General features: G+C 35.4%; 1 protein-coding gene across 6 annotated transcripts in view; it reads right to left on the bottom strand.

Annotated features, from left to right (window-relative positions):
* Nucleotides 1-24,480, bottom strand: part of MICU1 (mitochondrial calcium uptake 1) — a 248,469-nt gene that overhangs the window by 136,772 nt on the left and 87,217 nt on the right. For all 6 annotated transcript variants that reach the window (XM_041748273.1, XM_041748278.1, XM_041748275.1 and 3 more), the window contains 2 exons: nucleotides 22,271-22,433; nucleotides 3,549-3,592 (listed from right to left, as the gene is read on the bottom strand). In XM_041748273.1, the coding sequence (XP_041604207.1) occupies nucleotides 3,549-3,592; nucleotides 22,271-22,433 (207 nt within the window). The remainder of the gene's footprint in view (nucleotides 1-3,548; nucleotides 3,593-22,270; nucleotides 22,434-24,480) is intronic.

Below are 24,480 nucleotides of genomic sequence, written 5' to 3'. Positions count from 1 at the left end.
TGCTCCATTTAGAAATGATACTTTATGTTATTATGTGATTAAAAGATTAAACCCAGAAAAAAATAGAGGTTTTCATTAAAGAAATAATCTAAACTTCATGAAGTAACTGCATTAATAAGTCATAAGGAGAATCCACGGACATTGCAGGAGGAGGGTGCATTTAAAAAAATCTATGGTATACTATGCTAAAACAAAAGTCAGAATGTATTTTGTATTATCAGTAGATACTTTTGAAATGCATAAATGATGTAAGTGCCAATAATAATGTATTTGATGCCTTTTTTACAAAGGAAATTGCTACTGTAAAGGATTAGTGTACATTAACATTAGATAGAGATGGGCTCTGGAAAATTATCCTCCCCCAAATTCAAAAGCTGTTTAATCTAATTCAATTTCACTATTAGTTGAAATAGGAATGTTACATTTACTTCAGGGCATTTTCTAGTCAAACAGAAAAGATGATAGGCACCAAAACAAGAACTAACTATCCAATTATTTCTCAATATCAGTTGGGCCTTCTTTGCTATTTTGCATCTAGAGATTGCATGAAATTCAAACACAAATGAGAAAACACCCTAAAATGATACTATTTCTACATATGTTCTTGCTTTCAATGACAAAAAGATTAAAGTATAGTTCAATTAGAAGACAATAAAATGAGGCAGTGTTTCCTACTGGTCAAATGATGCATCTAAGTAGATTATAACTAGTTTATCTTTCAAGTTAAAACAAGTGAGAAAAAATGACCCATTTAAAAATCAAAGCAAGCTTAAAAGGAAATTCCTCTAGGTTATTAGCTTTGGACTAAATTTCTGGCCATCTTGCATAAAATTTACTATAATTACTACACACAAATCTGTTTTTTCAAGAGGAAAATTGTCTTTGGATTTATATACCCTGGAAACTGCTACTTAAGAATGAAAATAATCTGGGAGAACAAGAGACATGAAGATCTAAAGGAAAATTATAGGATCAACAGTTGACTAAGCGTTGATCCTTATCACAAATATCAAGTGAAGGACTTTATACACAGCAAAAATCCCTGGAAAAACTTCTAAACTGATTAAACCCTGAATGTTGTACTCCTCATTATACAAGGTTTAAAATAGCACAGACACTACTTTCTTAAACTTCATATGAAATAAAAGACTATTCATAAAGGCATAAACTAGAGGTGAACTCAGATAAAAATCCTATTTAAGAAGCATAACCTTCAAAAAAAAAAAAAAAAAGAAGCATAACCTTCAAAAAAAAAAAAAAAAAGAAGCATAACCTTCATTCCAAATCTAGACTTCAGGATGTATTTGATGGAAATTAATACAATATTTAAATGAAGTACCGGCAAAAGGACTAAATACACATATCATAATGTGGATGAAAGGAAAATCTGTGCACTCTTTGCTAGGGGACAAGCTGGCTGGCTCAGTTCCACACCTCCTATGCATGTCTGCCATTCTTCTATTCTCTTTCAGAACCTGTTCCCCTGGTACCATAAAGTCTACTTTCATATGTCTGAATTGCAGTATGACTCGTATAGTTATACTTTCAAACACTATACGTTGGGATCCCTAAATCCTGCCTTTCCTATTCCCATTTCAGAATTTTATACTTCAGAGCCCAAACATTTGCACTACAATCTGTCACAAAGTCTGCCTTCCAAACAAAGAAGTACTGGTGTTTTGGTCTCTACAGTAAGGTGCATGCTCAAATACTTCAATGTTTTATTGCAGTTTACTTTTGTTATGTTACAAAAATCAGTGGAAATAAGAAAAAAGCAAATGACACTCATTAATGATAGAATATAGAGAGTTCATAAATTGAATACAATTGAAACAAAGGTGGAACTCAAGGGTCATGCCCAAAGCTGCATTATTTTTAACATCCAGTGAACAGTTATAGGTTGAAATGAAAAAATTAAAGAGCTTATATGAAACATGAGTGGACCACTAGAGATTTTATATTTGGGAGACCTCAGCGAATGGAAATTCCCCTATAACATGTAAATTTGCTATTCAACTTACACATATTCAACTTCTTTATGTGTTGTCAGGTTTATATACATACACGTGTATAATAGAGGACAGAATTCTCATGCTACTCTGAATTCCTTCAGGGACCAAAAACTGATTTGTTAGACTGATATTGCTATAACATATTACTGACTTACTGAGTCATATCTCCAAGGAATACAGGATTGATTAGTTGATTTTTTTCATGTCATCAAATGTTTATTGGTCCCCTCCTGTATGTCAGACAAATGCTGGACTCTGAGTGTCACAAAGATAAAACAGGGGCCTGACTTGCCAGATTCTGAAATCAGACCTTGACATGAGAGCCTGCAGTAACTCTTCACATGGTTATGGTACTTGATTATACATGAAGCAGACACCAAGGATCAAAGAGGTGTGGCTATCCCAAAGCAGAGCCAGCTCTGAACCTGTCTCCTAACATTCTAGTTCAATGCTCTTTTTGATCATTTTTCTTTTAGAATATGTGACTTTAAAAGAAGATACAGATGTTAGCAATGGGCCATCTGAATGGGAAAGGTAATTGTTAGGCCGGAAGCCTTGACTGAGAGTTCTCAACTCTTAAGGGGGCCACTCACTCTTTCCACTTGTACAAAAGATCTTATTAGCATCTCTATCTTCACCTTATGAGTAGACTGAGTTATGTAATGATGCAGGATTGAGGTACTCCTGCAAGAGCAGTTTCTGCTAACCCTGACTCCACCCATTTAGACCCTCTTTGTGATCCTGCCTTTTCCAGCCACTGCATGATTTTCCTTCTGATTTCCTTCTCCTTAAGCTTTGGAGAGCCATCTCTGGCTCTCTCTTCTTTCTGATGTGCTTTCTTCCTCCTCTGTAAAATTGACCTTTTACTTTTCTTTCTGACCCTGTGTAATATTTTCTTTTTCTTTTGGTAGAAGTCAGCCTGAAAGGGAAAAACATGTTTAATGGACTGCCTTGAGATAATAAAATCTAAAGTTTCATTCTCTATACTTAAGAACAATTTATTATGTGATTTATTTGTGCATAAAGAATTGAAAGTAAAAAAAAAAAAAGAATTGAATAAGTATAATGCAAATGTATATACAAATTTGGAGTGGCCTTCATAATTATTATAAAGCACCAATAAAGATCTCTACAATTTTCTAGTTAGGATTACTGCTATATAATATCAAAGTTTGAACAAGGTCAAATAATAATTAGTGTTTTTATAAGAAATGCAAATGTAATATTGGGGGGCTTGTTAAGCTTTATGATGGCAATTGAATTAAAATGCAAATGTCAACATACACTGAGTTAGCCCTTATTATGTACAGCAGGCTACCCATGAGTGTTACCTTATATGGAAAAATGTAGAAAAACCTGCTTGATTTTCTCTGTTGAAGTATCTGAAGGCATTTACAGGCCTTCCAACCTAAGAAACATCCTCTTTTGATAAGATAAACAGGCATTCAGAAATTTCTCACAAATAATTCTAGAGGAACTTTAAAATCTTCTTAGCAAACAACAGGATATGTACATTAAGTTTCATGGCTTGCTTACCTTTCCATCAAAGCGTTTTATTGTATATTGATCTAGACCCAAGTCTGTAAAAGAGAAAAAAACCAGTATAGTCAATGATTATAATTCAAATAAAACACGAAATGACAGCTCTCTGTCATTTCCATTCAGTTAAGTATTTAGATGGTTTAGCCACAAGATTATTCAAAGGCAATGGAAATGAAAAATGTTTCCAATTTTGGACTCAAAGTGTCTGCTAAAAGATCTAACCTTTGTTTTACATATGAGAAAGTGAGGCTCTTAGAAGATAAAGGAGATTAAGATTCTTATGCAAACCTGTTCAACAGTAGAGCCAAACTAAAACCCTGGACTCTTTCAAGAATGGCCTGTTTTCATTCTATCAATGTGCTATATTACTTTAAATAAGGTGAAGGAGGGATCCCTGGGTGGCGCAGCGGTTTGGCGCTTGCCTTTGGCCTAGGGCGCGATCCTGGAGACCCGGGATCGAATCCCACATCGGGCTCCCGGTGCATGGAGCCTGCTTGTGTCTCTGCCTCTCTCTCTCTCTCTCTCTCTCTCTCTCTGACTATCATAAATAAATAAAAACAATTTTTTTTTTAATTTTATTTATTTATGATAGGCACACAGTGAGAGAGAGAGAAGCAGAGACACAGGCAGAGGGAGAAGCAGGCTCCATGCACCGGGAGCCCGACGTGGGATTCGATCCCGGGTCTCCAGGATCGCGCCCTGGGCCAAAGGCAGGCGCTAAACCGCTGCGCCACCCAGGGATCCCAATAAAAACAATTTTAAAAAAATCTATAAATAAGGTGAAGGATATTAGTTTAATTTGAATGCATAGTATTTTTTTGGTATCAAGTTAAAGAGAGAATAGTTTAATATCAAATAAATTTTGCAACACACCTAAACAGATACAAATAGATCATCTTAATATTACCTTTTAAAGTTGGGTTAAGTAACAAATATTTCTCTGGGCATACCTAGCATCTAATTCTAAGCACTGTGAAAGATTTAAGTAATTAAGCATCCTTAAAGGCAGGGATTATTTGTCTTTGCCTGCTGCTTTATCCCAGCCTCTGGCATAGTGCTTGCTCAATAAGTACTTATAAAAAAGTTAATGAGTAAGATATAATTCCTGCCTTGAAGAGTCACAATTTAGTTAGAAAGACATATGCATATAATAATTAACACTACAAGGGAGCATATAAGTTCAATAAGGAGGCACTGTGGAAGTTTTTAGAGTGGAGAAATCAGTTAACAATTACACTTACTTTTCTTGCATAATTCCTCAGTTCTTTTCTTGTTGGTTCTCACCCATATTCATGCTAGTTCAAGCCCTATCTCATTACATCCGCAGTATTAAAATGATCAGATTATCACTGCTCCCAGAGGAAACTCTTTACATTTCTGCTTCTACACATTTGGTTATACATTTTCATTATCTGAACTGTGCTTCACTTCTAGAACCCTGTTCCCAACAAAATACACCACTGACTACAAAACAAAAAGGAAACAGAAGGAAATTTTAAAAAAAAATCTAATTTGAAACCTCACAGATATTAAAAAAAGCACAGTTATAAAGGCAGAATACATGATACAGGAACAGAGAACAAGAAAGGGTTGTAGACAACTAAGACTATGTTTGCTTATCTCCTTGTATTTTTTAAAAATTTTATTTATTTAAGTAATCTCTACACCCAACATAGGGCTTGAACTCACAACCCTAGGTCAAGAGTTATATACTCCTCTGATTGGGCCAGCCAGACACCCCTATCTCATCTCATTTTTAAATACCCATTGAAAGGTTAGGATAAGGTTTCTTCCCCGGACCACTGCCAAAAAGACAACAGAATGAAAAATAGAAAATATTAAAAGAGAATTATAGAAAAATAGAGATGTAATACTAGAGGTCTAATATCATACAAGACCTTTTCTCATTCAGAAATAGAAAGGAAAAAAATTTTTTAAGATTTTTACTTCTTTATTTGACAGAAAGAGAGAGAGCACAAGCAGAGGGAGCAGCAGGCAAGAGGGAGAGGGAGAAGCAGGCTCCCTGCTAAGCAAAGAGCCTGAGGAAGGGCTTGATCCCACAGAGCTCAGGATCATGACCTGAGCTGAAGGCAGATGCTCAACCAACCGCCTGAGCCACCCAGGTGTCCCAGAAGGAATTTTTTTTTTAAAAGAAAAAAAAAAATAGGGAGAAAATAATCCAAAAAGTATTAGCAGAAAATTTCTCAGTGCTGAAGAGTGTGACACAAAGTAGGGCTTACCAAGTGTTCTAAGCAAAATGAACAAAAAATATGTACAATTCTGTATATGCTTATGAAATTACAGAATACCAAAAAATAGGAAAATCCTAAGACTTTCCAGAAAAAAACCTTTTTAGTCCTTTTTTCTTTGGTAAAGATTTTATTTATTTATTTATTTATTTATTAGAATACATGGAGAGAGAGAAGCAAGAGGGGCAGAGACACAGGCAGAGGGAGAAGCAGGCTCCATGCAGGGAGGTTCCATGCAGGGAGCCTGACGTGGGACTCGATCCTGGGTTTGCAGGATCACGCCCTGGGCTGAAGGCGGCGCTAAACCACTGAGCCACCTGGGCTACCCCTTCTTAGTCCTTTATAAAAGAATGAGAATCACACTAGAATCAGGTATCTAATGAGTAAACTTGGTACATTAACTAAAGGAAATACATGCTTACTAATAATTAGAGGAGCACTGTCCAACAAAAGTATAATATGAGCAATAAACGTGAGTTACAAATTATATATTTAAAATTTTCTAACACCTTTAAAATAATCAAAAGAAACAAGTAAAATTAATTTAATATATTTTATTTAACAAAACAGCAAAGTAGCTATCATTTCAACAAGCAATCAATATAAAAATCATGAGATATTTTACCTTTTTTTATACTAAGTTTTCAAAATCTGACATGTATTTTACAATTACAGCACAACTCAATTCAAACTAGCCACACTTCAAATAATAAGAACTAAAGTTAACTCAAATTTTAAAGTGATTGCTTATGTAACATGGAATGGGAGTGGGGAAAAGATACAACAGGTTTGTGTTTTCACTGAATGCTCCTTGTTATAGTTTATTAAATATTTTACCATGTACATTTGTAAAAAAAAAAAAAAAAGGAGGAGCATTTAAGGACAGCTTCGTACATACTAAGAATTCCTATCATTATAAGGAAATATGACATGAAGTAGGCCAAGAGATTAATACTTTTAGGGTGGAAAAATGGTTATTTCATCTTGTTATATTTAGGGTTTTTTTTACCTGTCAAATGAAGCAGATGGTTGGATTAGATCAGTTCTTAACATGACTGGGGTGGAGTATGGAAAACGTGGATGGATGAAATAACTCAAGCTATTCTTATACCAGTCTTCTAGAGATTTTATCAGGTCCAATTACAAGGAGGAGTGAGAGTATGGAGAATAAAGGGGAAAACACAGCATGTGTAGTATGAAAATGATACTTGAGTGACTCCTCTATATAACATCATTCCCTTCCATTTCTCCAACCTTTGCTCTTTGGGTCTCACCTTAGAAACACAGGACATTATGCTGTTTTCCCTAAGGTGCTTCCTATGACTCTTAAACTTTTATTCAAAGAAATTTCAAAGTCATTAAAGTCACACTCCCAGTGTGATGTAAACACTATCTTACCATTATTAATGAGAAAGTTGAAGCTCAGAAAGATTAAATGCTTTCTGATTTTATCTAAAAACCTTTTAATTGTACAGTTGCCTCTTCTTGAGTCCACACCAAAAACAGTATGAACATGCAGAAATACTGTAAGAATACTCAGTATAAGCCTCAGAATGAACATTTAAAGGACTTGTTTTAATTTTTAAATTTAAATTCAATTAACATACAATGTATTATTAGTTTCAGAGGTAGAGTTCAGTGGTTCATATATAACATCCAGTGCTCATTACATGAAGTGTCCTCCTTAAAGTCCATCAACCACTTACCTCATCTCCTCATCCCCCTCCCCTCCAGCGACCCTGAGTTTGTCTTCTATGATTAAGAGTCTCATGATTTGTTTCTCCTCTTTGATTTCATCTTGTAAAATTTTATTTTTTTTATTTTTTCCTCTCTTCCTCTATGATCCTCTGTTTTGTTTCTTAAATTCCACATATGAGTGAGATCATATGATGATTGTCTTTCTCTGATTGACATATTTCACTTAGCATAATATTCTCAAGTTCCAACTACGTCATTGCAAATGGCAAGATACCGTCTTTTTGATGTCTAAGTAGTATTCCAGTGTGTGTGTGTGTGTGTGTGTGTACACATATATACACATACCACATCTTTTTCCATTCATCTGTTGATGGTAAAAGACTTGTTTTATTTATTTATTTATTTATTTATTTATTTATTTATTTATTTATATTTTATTTATTTATTCATGAGAGACACAGAGAGAGAGAGAGAGAGAGTGGCAGAGACACAGGCAGAGGGAGAAGCAGGCTCCATGCGGGGAGCCCGATGCGGGAATCGATCCGGGGACCCCAGGATCACGCCCTGGGCTGAAGGCAGGCACTCAACCGCTGAACCACCCAGGTGTCCCAAAAGACTTGTTTTAAAGAAGACACTAACTCCTTTTGTCAAAAGACAAAAGTGAAACTGAATCAAATAGATCATTTTAAGTTCAATAAATCAGAGCTTAGGTAAATGGAAACTCTAAATAATTATAGTTAAGTCTCAGCTATCTCTCAAAAATTTAGTAATTCATTTTTTTAATAAATGAGATTATCCTACAATTTATTAAAATGATTAAATTTTTCCGTAATACAAGCTAATATACGACAGAAAAAGAAGCAGAGTTCTAATTCATGAGATGTGGGCAGCCCAGGTGGCTCAGTGGTTTAGTGCCACCTTTGGCCCAGGGCGTGATCCTAGAGACCCAGGATGGAGTCCCACGTCAGGCTCCCTGCATGGAGCCTGCTTCTCCCACTGCCTGTGTCTCTGCCTCTTTCTCTCTCTCTGTGTCTTTCATGAATAAATAAATAAAATCTTAAAAAAAAAAAAGTTAATTCATGAGATGTGACATATGTACTGTAGTCACTTGGTTTTATCTTCTGTCTTAGTGATCATTGTAATAAGTTACTGTTTTTGAGCATTTATATAGGTGTTCTACTACAGGCTTTCCATGTATTATTTAATTTTCATGACCTTAACAAATTAGTTGCTATATCTCAATTTTACAAATGAGAATACTAAGATTTAGAGATATTACATGATTTGCCTAAGATCACACATCTACATTTCTGCTTTCTTCCAATCATCTTCACTCAGTCTTATTAACTCCTTAAATTCCTTTAATAGCTAATCTGCCTGTCCCCCAAATATGTGTCGTTTTTAGAAATTCCTCCTTTAAAAAAAAAAGAATTTCCTCCTTAGATACCATCTCTTCTCTTTTTGTGTTGTCTCTTCAACATAAAGATTAAAGATGCCTAGGAAACCCAAAACAAGGTATATTAAAAAAAAAAAAAAGTCAAACTGCTGAAAATCAAAGACAAAGAAAGAAAAAAAAAATCTCTGAAGCAGCTAGTTTAAAGTACTCGAAGAATTTCAACCCAGAATTCTTTAGTGAAAATATTCTTTAAGAATGAGGACAGGGCAGCCTGGGTGGCTCAGCGGTTTGGCGCCACCTTCAGCCCAGGGTGTGATCCCAGACTCCTGGGATCAAATCCCACATAGGGCTCCCTGCATGGAGTCTGCTTCTCCCTCTGTCTGTGTCTCAGCCTCTCTCTCTCTCTGAGTTTCTCATTAGAAAATAAATAAAATCTTGTAAAAAAATGAGGACAAAATAAAAATGTTCTCAGATGAAAGTAAACTGAGAATCCACCACCAGCAGACGTGCTCTAAAGCACACTCTATACCTCAAGGGGGGAAAGAAATGATACCAAAGGGAAATTTGGAATTTAAGAAATAAAGAACAGAAATGGTTAATACTGAGATGTATAACAGACTATTTTTTCCTCTAAGTTCTTTATGTATGACACTTGAAATGAAAGTTAAAATGAAAACAATGTCAGGTGGAGTTTTCAATGTATGTAGTTGTAATATATACGACATTATACCATAAATTGGGGAGTGACCTATATAGCAGCAAGATATCTATATTTCACTTGAAGCAGTAAAATATAAATTCTTAGGAAACTGTGAAAAAATTATATATATTATAATCTCTATAGCAACCACTAAATTTAAGATATACAGAGAAATATAGTCAAAAACCAAAAAGTCAAAAATATTAAAAAATCTGAATAATCTGAAAATAAGGCAAGGGGTAAAAGAAAAAAGAAAAAAAAGACAAAATGGCAGACTTAAATCCAAACATATAAAAAAACTAAATACAAATCCTCTAAACACATTAATTAAGAGGTGAAACTATCATATTGGATGAAAAGTTAGATCCAACTACATGTTATCCACAAAAAAATTTCATTTTTAATTAATTAATTAAAGATTCTATTTATTTATTCATGAGAGAGACACACACAGAGAGAGAGGCAGAGACACAGACTCTCACAGAGGAGAAGCCGGCTCCATGCAGGGAGCCCTATGTGGGACTCGATCCCAGGACTCCAGGATCATGCCCTGGGCCTAAAGCAGGCACCAAACTGCTGAGCCACCAAGGGATCCCCCAAAAAACCATTTTAAAGTTACTGGTATATTTAAGTAGATTAAAAGTAACAGAATGGAGGGGTGCCTGAGTGGCTCAATCGTTTAAGTGTCCAACTCTTGATTCAGCTTAGGTCTTGATCTCAGGGTTATGAGAGTGACCCCTGTGTTGGCTTCATACTAGGTGTGGAGCCTGCTAAAGATTCGCTGTCTCTCCTTCTGGGCCTCCTCACCCGAAACCAATCAATCAATCAATCAATCAATCAATCAATCTCCCTTTCCCTCTGACCCTCCCTGCCCTAAATGAATGAATGAATAAATAAGGTGATAGGAGGGAAAAAGATGTATCATGAAAAATGAATCAAAATAAAGAGTGGCCACATAAATATGAGGCTAGGTAGACTTCACAACAAAAAAAATATTAGCATAGAGGTCAATTACACAATGATAAGAGGGTCAATTCACAAAGAAGACAGAATAATACATTTTAAACATGTATGCACCTAATAGGAGTTTCAAAATATTTAAAGTAAAAATTGATAGAACTGAAAGGATGATAGACAAACCCACAATTAAAGTCAATCAATATCCTTCTCTCAATAACTGACAGGGAAAGTAGATAGATAGTAGGATACATAAAATACTTAGCATATCACTGGTTGCCTGGGACCCAGGAGTAGGAAAAAATGGGAAGGAAGAATTACAAATGGGTATGAAGAAACTTTTGGGGGTGATGAATATGTTCATTATATTGATTATGCTGATGATGGATGGTTTCACTAATACATACATGTGACCAGTATGCCAAAGTCATCAAACACTTTTAATATATGCTATATATTCTATGTTAATTACATCTCAATAAAGTAGTTAAAAAGAGATAGTACAAACCATCAAGGAAATGCTGGCTACAATTTAAAATATTGCCAATTTCTGTATACTAAAAATTACCATAAACAAAATAAAAAGACAGGCCATAGACTGGAAGAAGGTATCTGCAATATATGACAGCTCTCAATAGAGAATATATAAAGGACTTTTACTAATTAAAAAAAAAGTGAGCAGAGAGGATAAGTAGATGATTCATAGAAATGGCAATATGAGTAGCCAATAAATATTCAGAGATGATAAGCCTCACTAGTGGCTAGAGAAAGCAAAATAAAATCACAAAGATACAACAATTCATTCCAATCAGTTTGCTAAAAAATGAAATCTGACAATACCAAGTGCTAACAGGAATGCAAAGAGAAAACTCATATATTCCTGGAGAATATGTAAATTAGCTTGGCAATGTATAGCAAATTTGAAGAGGAATTGCCCACAGACCAGCAAGCCTACTTCCAGCTATATGCTGAAAATAACTTCTTGCAATTATGCACCAGGGCAATAATGGAAGAAGGTTGCCTGTAGTACAGTTTCTAATAATAAAAACACTAGCATATTATGGTTTTCAAATACTCACTTTCTTTTCCTTGACCTCCATGGAAAATCTCTTGAGTTTGGGCTCAGCTATGTGACTTGGATTGGCCAACAGGCTATTAGCAGTATGACATAACAGATCCTTAAAATGGACTTCTGAGGTTGGCTTGCTTTCTTGCACTTCTGCCAATACTATGAAAATAATATATTCTGGATAGCCCAGTGGTGTAAAAAAGATGAGAAACATTTAAAGCAGCTTGACAAATTTGCTGACAAAACCATGAAGCAGAGCTGCCCTTGCTTGGATTAGCCAAACCTGAGCCTATCTACAGAGCAAGGCTAGCTGAGATCAGCAGGGTATACCTCACATGACCTGCAGGTGCATAAACTAGGTAACCGCTCACTGCTTTATGCCACTCACATTTTGTGGTTGTCACACAGCAACAGATGACTAATAAAACTGGAAACAAGTTCCATGTACGTGAAAAGGGATAAATTAAACACTGACATATTTATGCAAATGATAAATACAATTATACAGCAGTGAAAATAAGAGAACTACAGCTACCTGGAACAGTAAATATACAAACATACACATATAAATATATATTTAACATATTAAAAAACAGGGGAGATGTAGCACCCAGAATAGGCTAGGTTATGCTGCACTAATAATCTTAAAATCTCAGTGGCTTAAAATAAGGAAGGCTTATATATTGTCAATGCTACATCTATTACTTATTGGGTGTAGCTTACTCTACAGAATACTGAACCTCGGATCCAGGCTGATGAGCAGCAGCAGCCTCCTTGTGGAACATGGACATATGACATAGACTCCCTGCTAAGCAGGGAGCTGGACATGGGACTCAATCCCAAGACCCCAAGATCATGACCTGAACCAAAAGCAGAGTTCTTAACTGACTAGCCACCTAGGCGCTCCTGGAATGGACTTCTGAGGTTGGCTTGATTTCTTATAAGAACACAGCAAACCACAAACTGATTCTTAGAAGATTTTGCTGGAACATAATGTATATCATTGGTCAGAGGAAATCACATGACTAAGTCCAACGTCAGTGCTAGGGGATGAATATAATCACTGTCCTTTCCTAGGGGATGATGGAAGACAATGGGTGTGAATGCTAAAATCTTCAACAGGAATGAAAAACACTAACTTAAGAACAGTAGTTATACCTAAGAAGAAAGGTGGTGAAATGAAGTTTCAGAGAGATGCATGGGGTTTTCAAAATAATTTAAAATGAAGATATGAGATAAATATGGATAAATACTAAAATCTGAAGAAACCAAGTAACGGCTACAATAATATTCTCTATTCTTTTCTATATTTTCTGTATATTTAAAATAAAGTCTAAATCCAAGTTAATATCTATACTTAAATTGGTTCTGGGGCACCTGGGTTGCTCAGTTAAGTGTCTTCTTTCAGCTCAGGTCATGGTCCCAGGGTCCTAGGATCAAGTCCCACATTGGGCTTCCTGCTCAGCAGGGAGTCTGCTTCTCCCTCTCCCTCTGCCCCTGCCCCCCTGCTCATTCTCTTTCTCAAATAAATAAATAAAATCTTTTTTAAAAATTGGTTCTATCTCAGGGATAGAATATAAAAGAGGGAAGGAAAAATAAGGGAAGGGAAGGGGAGTGGAATGGATCTTTTTTAAAAAAGATTTCATTCATTTACTTGAGAGAGAGAGCAAAAGCAGGAGAAGAGTGGCAGAGGGAGAGAGAGAGAGAGAAGTAGACTCCCCACTGAGCACAGAGCTGGACATGGGGCTCAATCCCAAGACCCCAAGATCATGACCTGAGCCAAACTTTCTCACAGACACCTGTAACTGGGGCAGAGCAGAAAGAGGATGAAGATGGCACCCATCAGTCTCCCCAGTCTGTGGAGAGGATTATAGCTGGTCCCTAGATGTATGTTTAATTAGAAGTCTGCTCTCAGGCCACAGCAGCTATTAAGATAAGCCAATGAGCCTTTAACACAGAAGAACTAGGAGTGTTTTTCATCCTCTGGTTTGCTGCCCTGCAATGTGGGGTAGTAGCCAATTACGAATCATTTCTCGATTTGTTACAGTTCTGTGGCACCTGCAAACATAAGCCCCACCACAGCCAGGTGATCAAGGGGTGTGTCCTGGGTAACAGTGACATAAGCCAGAGCACCAGACATGTGCACAAGTTCCCTTCCAGAAGATTCTGGTGACCTGAAGCAAGGTAGAGGGAGAGTACAAAGATGGCTCCCACTAGATTCCAAAGTCTCTGGAGAGTATTTCAGCAGTCCTCGAGATATACATTAAATCAGAAGCCTGCCCCTCAAGCCAAAGCTTCAAAATAAGCCAAAAGCTTCTTTCACAGAAAGACTAGGGATATGTTTCAGTCTTTTTGTCTCTGTACTGTGCCAAAGTTGAGAACTGCTTCTGTTTGCTATAGTCCTAAAGAAGCTATAAACCTAACTAAGCCCTACTGGTGGCGCCACCAAAGGCAAGTAATCAAGCGGTGTGTCTTGGGTGACAGTGACACAACCAGATGACCAGACACGTACACAAGCTCCTTTCTGGGAGATACAGGCAACCTGGAGCAATGCAGAGGGAAAGTGCAAAGATGGAGCCCATCAGCCTCTGTCTTTGGTGAGTGTTTCAGTAGGCCCCTAGATATATGTTAAATTATATGCCTGCCCCTCCAGCTGAAGCTTTAAGGTAAGTAACATAGACTTCTTTCACAAAGACTGGGTGCTTTTCAGGCAACTGCCTCTTCATGGGCCCTTTGGATGCTACAGACATAAGGTTTCTTGGCTTTAAAGCTGCATATTCCAGAGGCTCATCTCTCAGGCGCAGGACTCAAAAAAACTCATTTCTCAGGTGCCAGTTGTGGGGTTCAGTACTCCCAATCCTCCAGTAGAGCCCATCCTTGGCCCAGCTCCTCTTGACCACTGGTTGCTATACAAGGATGGGGTTTATGGCAAGACTCTGTCTCAGCCTCTCTTACCTATTTCAATGAGGTTTTTTTCTCTCTCTTTTTTTTTCTTTTGAGGTTTTTTTTCTCATTTGCCTAATGTGTAGGAGTCACTCAACTGGTTTTTGGGTTCCTTTCAGAGAAAATTGTTTTGTATAAAGCTGAAGATTTGGTGTGTCTGTGGGAAGAGGTTCAGAATCCTCCTATGTGAACCAGAACCCACTGTACATGATTAAGAATAAAATTGTGTCTCAAAGGTAAGATTATTAAATGAATGAAGGGTCATCCCAGAGGGAATATGGAACACAGGGCAATTAAATCACAGTATGAACTGTGTTTATCTTTTTACACTCTTTTCATGTTCCACAGAGATAAAATCAGGTCAATATAAATATAGCCAGTCAGTGGGAGATGGTGGAAAAGAAATAGGGATCCTCTCTACTCTGACTAAAGCTCAAGTTTTTTAATATATTTAATTCTTTAAATATGTAGAAATATTTATATATATATTCTATATATTTAAAGATTCTTCCAATCACTGACTGGCTATGTTTAACACTGGTTATTACAGCAGCAAGAGTCATTCAAAGCCCAGAGCCTGAAGCAACCACCTTATCCACTATACCCAGCAATGGTGCTGACATGAAGACTGCACAGAAAGGGAGATGAGACGTATTCAAGTATATGCTGTACTTTTTTTCCCCCATTTAATGTCTTTTCTACTTAACTATGGCTACTCTAAATTTTCTTGGTATTCAGTACAGAAATATTAAGCTTTTTATTGAAATTCATCAGCTCTCCACTCATTTCAAAATTACTTAGGGGTGCCTGGGTGTCTTAGTCTAGCTCTTGATTTAGGCTCAGGTCATGATCTCCAGGTCCTGAGATCAAGCCCTGTACCAGGTTCCACACTCAGTGGGGAGTCTGCTTGAGATTCTCTCCTTTCCTCTCCTTCTCCCCTCCCCTTGCTTGCTCACGATCTATCTCTCTCTAAATAAAATCTTAAAAAGAAACTGCTTAATTTTAGGATTTAGTGTGCTTTTTGGTTATTTTTAAACTGTTCTAAAACTAAAACTTACAAATTTAGATCTGTTAGGTACCCTGGGATATGGTATGTGTGAAAGACATGACACAACAAAGCTGAAATATGAACTACTGGCTAGAGTCCAGCCATAGAAATTCAAACTATAAAAAAATAGCCTTATTCTTTACGTATTTCAACCCATATAGGAATAATACATATTTTACTTCTGTTGCGTCAACATATGTGGAAATTCTTGTTCGTGAGCAAACAAAAATGAAGCCAAATTTTCTAAATGAATCTCATTTTAATACATTATCATTTTCCTTCATGATCATCATCTTAAAAGAAGAGCAATTATTAATCTTGCTTTTTATGAAAACCAGGATTGTGCACAGCATATTAGACATTTAGCAACTATTCTGTTAATGTAACAGATTTTTCAGTAATTAAAAAACAAAAGATTAAAAAAAAAAAAACAAACAAAAGATTACAAAATTGGATGTCAAAATGCATAGAAGCAATTAAAATATGTGATTTACAAAGGGAAAAAAATAATCTTCCTCAAAGGACCAAATAATCTTTAGTGACCTGCCTAGTCTTGCTTCATTTTCACTGTCAAATCAGAAGCAAAGCACTTTATTTAAAGTTACCAATATAAATTAGATTCAGAAATAATTTAATAGGAACAAAAATATTTTGCTATCATAAAAACCAGGAAAATATTTTACAATTCTTTCTTCTCTTACACAGAAGCCTTCTTTAATCTCTCCTTCCACATCTCACCAAAAAGGGAGCTAAAACTAATTTAAAAGGCTTTTAATCTAAAATTCAATGCAACTAGTAGAAACTTTATATACCCTTTTTTCTGACTATAAAATACTGTATATTCTGTATAGGTAGGAATTTTTGTCTTTTTTATTCATTATTGCATCCCTTCCATGTAGAATAGTGTCTAACTCATAGTAGAGGTCAGTCAATATTTGTTGAATAAATGCATATGAAATCTACTAGAAAATAAAAGGAACATATAAAGAAAAATAAAATAATTCCTTATAACCAGCATTTAGGGAATACATTTGGTATATCCTCTTTCAGTTTCTTTCTATATATTTTCTACATGGGTGAAATGCAAAGTATAGAAGAACATATTAAATAATACCATACGGTGATACAAATCAGTAGAATCCAAAATGTGGGAAATTTTATAATGTAAATGACTTACATTCTTTCACAAATAAATGATGTCTAGATTGGGTTTTCTGAAAAATAGGGAACCAGTGCAAGAGGATCAAGAAAAGTGAAACAGGAAAGGAGGAAAAGCCAATTCAAGGGTATATTAAGGAGCTGATTACTGCTTTAGACAACTAGGGCTCACTTCTCCTTGGCCAACCTGAGAAACCATGTAGTTTGTATCTCAGAACTGACCACCCAAGACAATGGAGAAGAGAGTATTTATCAACCAAGTCTCAACAAAAAGTAAAGTCCATTGTACCTCCATATGTGTGCATATGCCAACATAGTCGAATGGGCTCCTGCAGAAGTCCTATGCTATAGCAGTAGAGATATTCTAAAGCAGAAAGCTAAAGCTAAATAGCATAGTTAAGGCTTCTTCCTGTCAGGCTTTATCTCTAAACTGCTAACTGCTGCAGCACCAATCTGAGTGAAAAAGTGAAAGGTAGAATGAGAGATGTGAAACAAGGCATAAAGCTTGTCTTGTGTAAATGGTAGGAAAAAAAAAAGAGGAAAAAAACCTTGTGGGTAAAGCCTTTAGAGATAACAAATACAGTGTGTAACCATCTCTGGATGTGGGTTTGAATAAAACAACTATACATAATGTTTTCAAGACAGGGAAAATTGAAGTGCCTGGATATTTTTACTATAAAGAAATGAATGCTCTTTTTAAAAAGTGCAATATTTAAAGATTATTGTTATTATTGGCTTTTTTAGTACTTCTCTTTTATACACACATATAGGTATTTACAGATTAAATGATACAATGTCTTGATTGGCTTTAAATGATCTGCAGTGAAGAGAAGTAAGAAAGTTACAAATAAGACAAGACTGGCCATGTGTTGACAACTGTTGAAGCTAAGTAATGGGTGTATATAAATTGACTATATTACTCTCTTTATTTTTATATTTGAAATTTTCCATAACAAAAAGATACGAATACATAGAAGATTTTCTGCATCTTTGAGGGGTAATAATTCTACCTAGAGTTTTCAACTGTTGTAGACATATATTAATGTTAATAAATATGGCCAAAACATTATAAACTCCCTGGTTAGAAAACATCATATTTCTTTCTGGTTCCTCAAACTCAGACTATTTCACATGTCTGTATTTCGACCACGCAGTTTACTCACTCTGAGTGATGCCCTTTCCCTCTCAAATATATAATGAATGATTATTCTTTTTTCAAAATCCAACTCAAATGCCACTTCCTTTAGGATACCTTCCTTAAACATATCCTCTAAAAAGAATAGTTTCATTTACATCTTACTCCTATACCATATACAACTGATTTGTGCTAATTGTGGTATTTATGTTCTATAAAACTGCCATGAAAAATGAATTGCTGCATACTGACCTATTTCTCCTAGGGGAAATAAAGGGTTGGTTCCTTGAACCTCTGGTCACAAAATTTTTGTTAACCAATCAATATATATAAAACCTTGTTTTATGTGTGTTTGTGTTTAAAGACATTTTATTCTCTCTCCGTCTTTTCTCCTGTCCTCTCTCCAAGGACATTTGTTTAAAGAATGAAAAGGCAGAGCTCTACTTTGCTTGACTTCTGCTGGCCAACATGTAAAGGGTGACTCAAATTTTTGCACATACCTGCGGATGACTGCAAAAGCACTGCGAATACAGATTATGGGGTTACAAGTACATTTTAGTGAGTATGCAAATTTATAAACACAAAATCTGCAAATGAGGACTGACTACACATTCTTTTTCCCCTTTTAAAAATAAAGGGAAAAAAATAAAAATAAATAATAAAAACAGAGTGAAATTCAATTAAAATAAGATAACCATTTCAAAGAGTGCAGTTCGGTGGCATTTAGTACATTCACTATGTTGTATAACTATCACCTCTCTATCTAGTTCCACAACACTTTCATCGCTCCAAATAAGAAACCCTCACACCAATTAAGCAGTCGGTTCTCATTCCTTTAACCTAGCTGCTGGCAACTAACAACCCAGTTTCTATCTTTATGGATTTACTTTTATTAGATACTTCATATAAATAAAATCATATGATATGTGGTCTTTTGTGTTTAGTTTGTTTCACTTAGCATAAGGTTGTCAAGGTGCATCCACACACAAATAATACTCCATTGTATACACTATAATTTGTTATCCATTCAGCTGTTAAACAATACATTTGGGATATTTCCATTTTTGAGGTACTTGTTCTTCTATTTGCCATTTCATTTATTAATACATTAACTTATTTCCTTATTTCCTTATCTTTGGGTTTTGTTTGCTTTCCTTTTAGTGCCAACAACAGTTTTTAGGAAACTGATTTGAGGTCTTCCTTCTGGTTAAATGTTGGTGTTTATAGCTCTAAGTTTCACTCTAAGCACTGCTTTTGGAGGACTGCATAAGTTTTGGTAAGTTCCATTTTCTCTTTCATTTATCTCAAAGTATTTTTTAACTGCTCTTGTGATTTCTCTGATCCACTGGTTGTTTAAGAGCATATTGTTTACTTTACACATATTTATGAATTTTCTAGTTTTCCTTTTTATTGATGGATAATTTCGTTCTACTACAATCAGAAAAGATACTTGTAAAAAATAAATAAATAAAAAGATACTTGTATGATCTTAATCTTTTAAAATCTATTAAGATTCATTTTATTACTTAACATATGGTCTATTAGGTCTGTTCTGGAGAATATTTGATGTGCACTTGAGAAGACTGCATACTCTGCTGCTCTTGAGTGGAATGTTTATAAATAAGTGCCTTTGGTCTAACTGGTTTATAGCATTAAGTTCTATTTCTTCACTAACCTTCTGTCTAAATATTATATCCATTATTGAAATGGCAGTACTGATATCTCCCAACTATTTTTTTTAAATTAATTATGTTTAGCATTTTTTATAAGATTTATTTGAGAGAGAGAGAACAGGGGGAGGGGCAGAGGGAGAGGAGAGAACCTCAAGCAGACCCCTTGCTGAGCTGGGAGCCCAACTCAGGGCTCCATCTCACCACCTATGAAATCACAACCTAAGCCAAAAGCAAGGGTCAATGCTTAACTGCCTGAGCCATTCAGCCGCTCCATTTCCCAACTATAATTGAAGAACTATGTCTCACTTCAACTCTGTCAATGTTTCCTTCATATGTTTTGGGGTCTGTCATTTGGTATGTATGTATTTATCATTGTTATATCTTCTTGATGAACTGACCCTGTTATCAATAATGTCTTTGTCTTATGTAACAATTTCTTACAAAAATCTACTTTGTCTGATATTAGTATAATCACCTCACCTCTCTTTTGACTACTATTTGTACAATTTAATTTTCAGCCAACTCTTGCCTTTGGAGCTAAAGTTAAGTCTCTTACAGACAATATAAAGTTAGATCCTATTTTTTCTCCTCTCAATCTGTTTTATTTTATTTTTAAAGATTTTATTTACTCATTCATGAGACACACAGAAAGAGGCAGAGAGAGAGTGCAGAGGGAGAAGAAGCAGGCTCCATGCAAGAAGCCGATGTAAGACTCAATCCCAGTACTCCAGGATCACTCCGTGAGCTGAAGGCAGACGTGCTTAACCGCTGAGCCACCCAGGCATCCCTCTCAATCTCTTTTAAATGGTGAGTTTAATTCACTTACATTTAAAGTGACTCCTGATAAGAAAGGATCTGCTTCTGCCATCTTATAATTTGTTTTCTATATGTCTTACATATTTTTTGCCCTTTGAATCCTCCGATCTTGCCCTCTTGTGTTTAATTTTTTCTAGTGTACCATTTCTATTCCCTTATTTTCTTTTCTGTATATTTCAAAGTTATTTTCTTAGTGGTTTACAATTAATATCTTACAATTGACATCTTAAATGAAAATAACGTATTTTGATTCAACATTCACATACTAACAACTGTTGTTTTATGAATTTGTCTTTTAAATCATAAAGGAAAAAAAATAAATCATAAAGGAAGCAAAAAGGAGTCAAAGATAAAGCAATACTGACTTTTATATTTCTCTGTGTAGTTAACTTTATTAATCTTTATTTTTTAATTTCTTTGAATGACATTAAGTTACTGTCTAGCATTCTTTCAATTCAGCCTAAAAAACTCCATTTAGCATTTCTTGCAGGGAAGAACTACAAGCAACAAACTTTCTCAGCTTTTGATTATTTAGAAATGTCTTTAATTTCTCTTTCTGGGACTCCCATTATGCATATGCGTCTCAGGCTCTGTTCAATTTTATTCGTTCTTTTTGCATTCTGCTCCTCTGAATAGATAGTATCAGTTAGTCTAAGTTCTACGATTCTTCTATCTCCCTGTTCAAAATCTACGGTTGAACTATTCTAGTGAATTTTTTATTTCAGCTACTGAACTCTTCAAGCTCAAGGAATTATTACTCAGTTCCTTTTTAGGATTGCTATCTCTTTATGGGTATTCTCTATTTATTAATACATTGTTCATCTTGTTTCCTACAGTTCTTTGTCAACGGGTTTCATTTCGCTCTTTGAGCAGATTTAAGACAGATGATTTAAAGTCTTTGTCTAGTAAGTACAGTGCTTGGGCTTTCTCAGGGATGGTTTCTGTCAATTTCTTTTTCTTTCTGCTGATGCGTCATTTATTCCTGCTCATTGGTATGCCATACAATTTTTTAAATTAAAATTGGACATTTTAAATATTATAATGTGGTAATTCTGAAAGCCAGATTTTCCCTATTTCCCACTGTTTGATGTTATATACCTCATTGAGAATTACAGTCATCAGTGATTAGTGATTTTTTCCAAAATATTTTCGCAAATATTATGTTCTCCATCATGTGTTGTCACTGAAATTTCTGTTCTATTATCTAAACAGTCAGCAAGTAGCATGACAGAAACTTCTTTAAAAGCTGGAGGCAAAAAGAATGAAAAAACAAAACAGAAAACACCCCAAAAAACATCCTAATGGTTGCAGACTGGCTCTGAGCTGGGGACCTCCTTTGATTTTTAGCTACATCTCCTACAACTCTGCTTTAACTTTCACTACATCCTTACGTGGGGAACAAAGATCAGTAAGGGGTACAAGCCCATTCAAGTCTTTTTCAAACATGTCTGGCCCTGGGCATGCACATTACTCTCTGGATTTCCAGGTGTATGCAACGGTCCTTCAAAGGTCCTATTCCCTGAAATGTCTTCCTCCTCAGTCTCTTCCTTTCTGGGCTTTTTGGTCTGTCTGCTACTTCTTCCATCTGTGCTCCCCTGGCCCAGTGGCAACAAGTATATGTCTTTAAGTTTTTCTAGTAGATGACACCGGGGTACAATATCCTCAACCCAGTATCCTGGTTGAGTACAGGCTCATTAGACTGCTGGCTCCTCTTTTGTACTCCTAAAGACTATGAATAATGCCTAACATATAGTCACTAAACAATGAATATAATTACAGGATAAATGTATAATGTTTAGGCAATACAAAGAGAGAAATAAAGAAGCATATAACAAAATTGATATCACAATCTCATTTTTCACTTTAGCACTTACTTTCTGGTTGTTTTTCATTGGGTGTTATGGATCGCACAAAATCCTGTGGAGTCATAAACACTTCAGATTCACCAGGTTCATTGATGACTTTCAAGGTGGCAAAATATCGGAAGATTTTGTCTGGTGTGGAATACGCTCGAATCCTATTCTCATATTCCATCACCTAAAATTAGGAATTCAGAGTGTTACTATATTACGGAATTCTCATTTTCATATATTTTCTATCTTGCTTTTAGAGATGCTTTATTCTATCTTTTTATCTATAATTGGATTTTTTATATGAGACATAAACTTGAATTTCAAAAACCTTTAAATGTTTACCCTCCAAATACCATTTATAGTCTAGTTGAGGCAATGTTTGTGTAACTTGTTTAAATTTTTTGCAGATATTTCCCTAATTTCTTTATTTATTTATCCATGAGAGACACATAGAGAGAGGCAGAGAGATAGGCAGAGGAAGAAGCAGGCTCCCTGCATGATGTGGGACTCAATCCCAGGACCCCGGGATCATGACCTGAGCCAAAGGCAGACAGACACTCAACCACTGAGCCACCAAGGTGCCCTATTTTCCCAATTTTTTAAATTACTGAAAGCTACAAAGCTAAAAAATGTCATACAAGAATTCAAAAGGTCTCAGTAACTGGGTATAATTACAGATATATGGTAGCTATAGATTCTTAAATACCCAAATTTTTAAAAAGGGATTGATTTTACACTTTATACTTTGATGCAATTTCTTGAATCCCAAATCAAAACAGAATTGAGAATTCCTAAGTTTAAATAGCTAATAGTCTTTCAAACACAAAGTACACTAAATAATAGCATTAAAAAATAAAAGTACATATCATGGAAATTTAATTAACAAATCTGAAGCAATAAGACTTTTAGTTTTGACTATAAAATTAAGGAAACTATGGGACACCTGGATGGTTCAGTCAGTTAAGCGTGCCTTCCATTCAAGTCATGATCTCAGTGTCCTGGGATGAAGCCTGCCATCAGGCTCCCTGCTGAGGAAGGATTCTGCTTCTCTTTCTCCCTTTACCCTCTCCCTACCACTCGTTCTCTCTGTCAAATAAATAAATAAAATCTTTAAAAAAAATTAAGGGAACTACTGGAAATCTTTTACAAACACCATATTTAGAAAAGACCAGAGCTGAGAAGAACACAAATATTTAAATAGTAATAAGTTCAAATATGGCATACATTTAACTAAAAGAGTATAATATTAATATGCCCATTTTTTAATCCGGCATCCAAGCTGTGATTCTGTGCGTGGAATATACAAAATACTGTATCTTCTGCATAATATTCTTTTACAAATGTAGGAATGAGAAAAATCTTTTTTACCAAAATACCATCTACACAGTATTCTGGTGAAAACATTTCTCTTGTCTCTGAATTTCAGATGTTGAGGTAGCCAAAAATAAATAGTATCATATAAGTAACTAGCAGGAAATGTATAAAGGCAATACAATCTAAAAATCCAACAGTTCAATGTCTAAAAAGCCATTTGCTAATATTAAAACCTTTATTTACGTTTTTAACTTGCCACATTAACACAGCTAACATTGTAACTGCCAGTCCTGGCTAAATGGTCAATTTGAGGTCACTGACAACAGCTGTTATGGTGGTTTTAGCTCTACTACCAGATGTGCACTTAGCAAGTATAAAAGGACTGCTAATTTGTAACCATACATGACAGAAATCTTTCAACACTAATTTGCATTAAAATCTGAGTACTGATTTCAGAGATTTTTAAAGATTTTATTTATTTACTCACGAGAGACACACAGAGAGGAAGCGACATAGGCAGAGGGAGAAGCAGGCTCCATGCAGGGAGCCCGATGTAGGATTCGACCCTGGATCTCAGGATCATACCCTGAGCCAAAGGCAGACACTCAACTGCTGAGCCACTCAGGCATCCCTGATTTCAGAGATTTTATCAAAATATTTGGCATGTGGCAAATATACCAAGGAGCTTTTCAACCCCTTAGCAGCCTTAAAACTTAGCTACACGTCTTAATTCAAAGGCATTTTATATTATATTACAACTACCTGCTGGATAATACTGGCTACAGAAGAAATAACTTTCTTTAGGACATCTGTATTCCTGTTCTTCTGAACAACAATAATCAGTTTGCAATGTTTAGGGTATAAGCTATAGCTATGCAAAAGAGGTTTTTCTGAACTAAAAAATCAAGTCAATCTTT

This window comes from Vulpes lagopus, chromosome 3 (assembly GCF_018345385.1).
Source record: "Vulpes lagopus strain Blue_001 chromosome 3, ASM1834538v1, whole genome shotgun sequence".
Taxonomy (NCBI): Eukaryota; Metazoa; Chordata; class Mammalia; order Carnivora; family Canidae; genus Vulpes; species Vulpes lagopus.
This window is presented reverse-complemented; position numbering and strand designations above follow the sequence as displayed.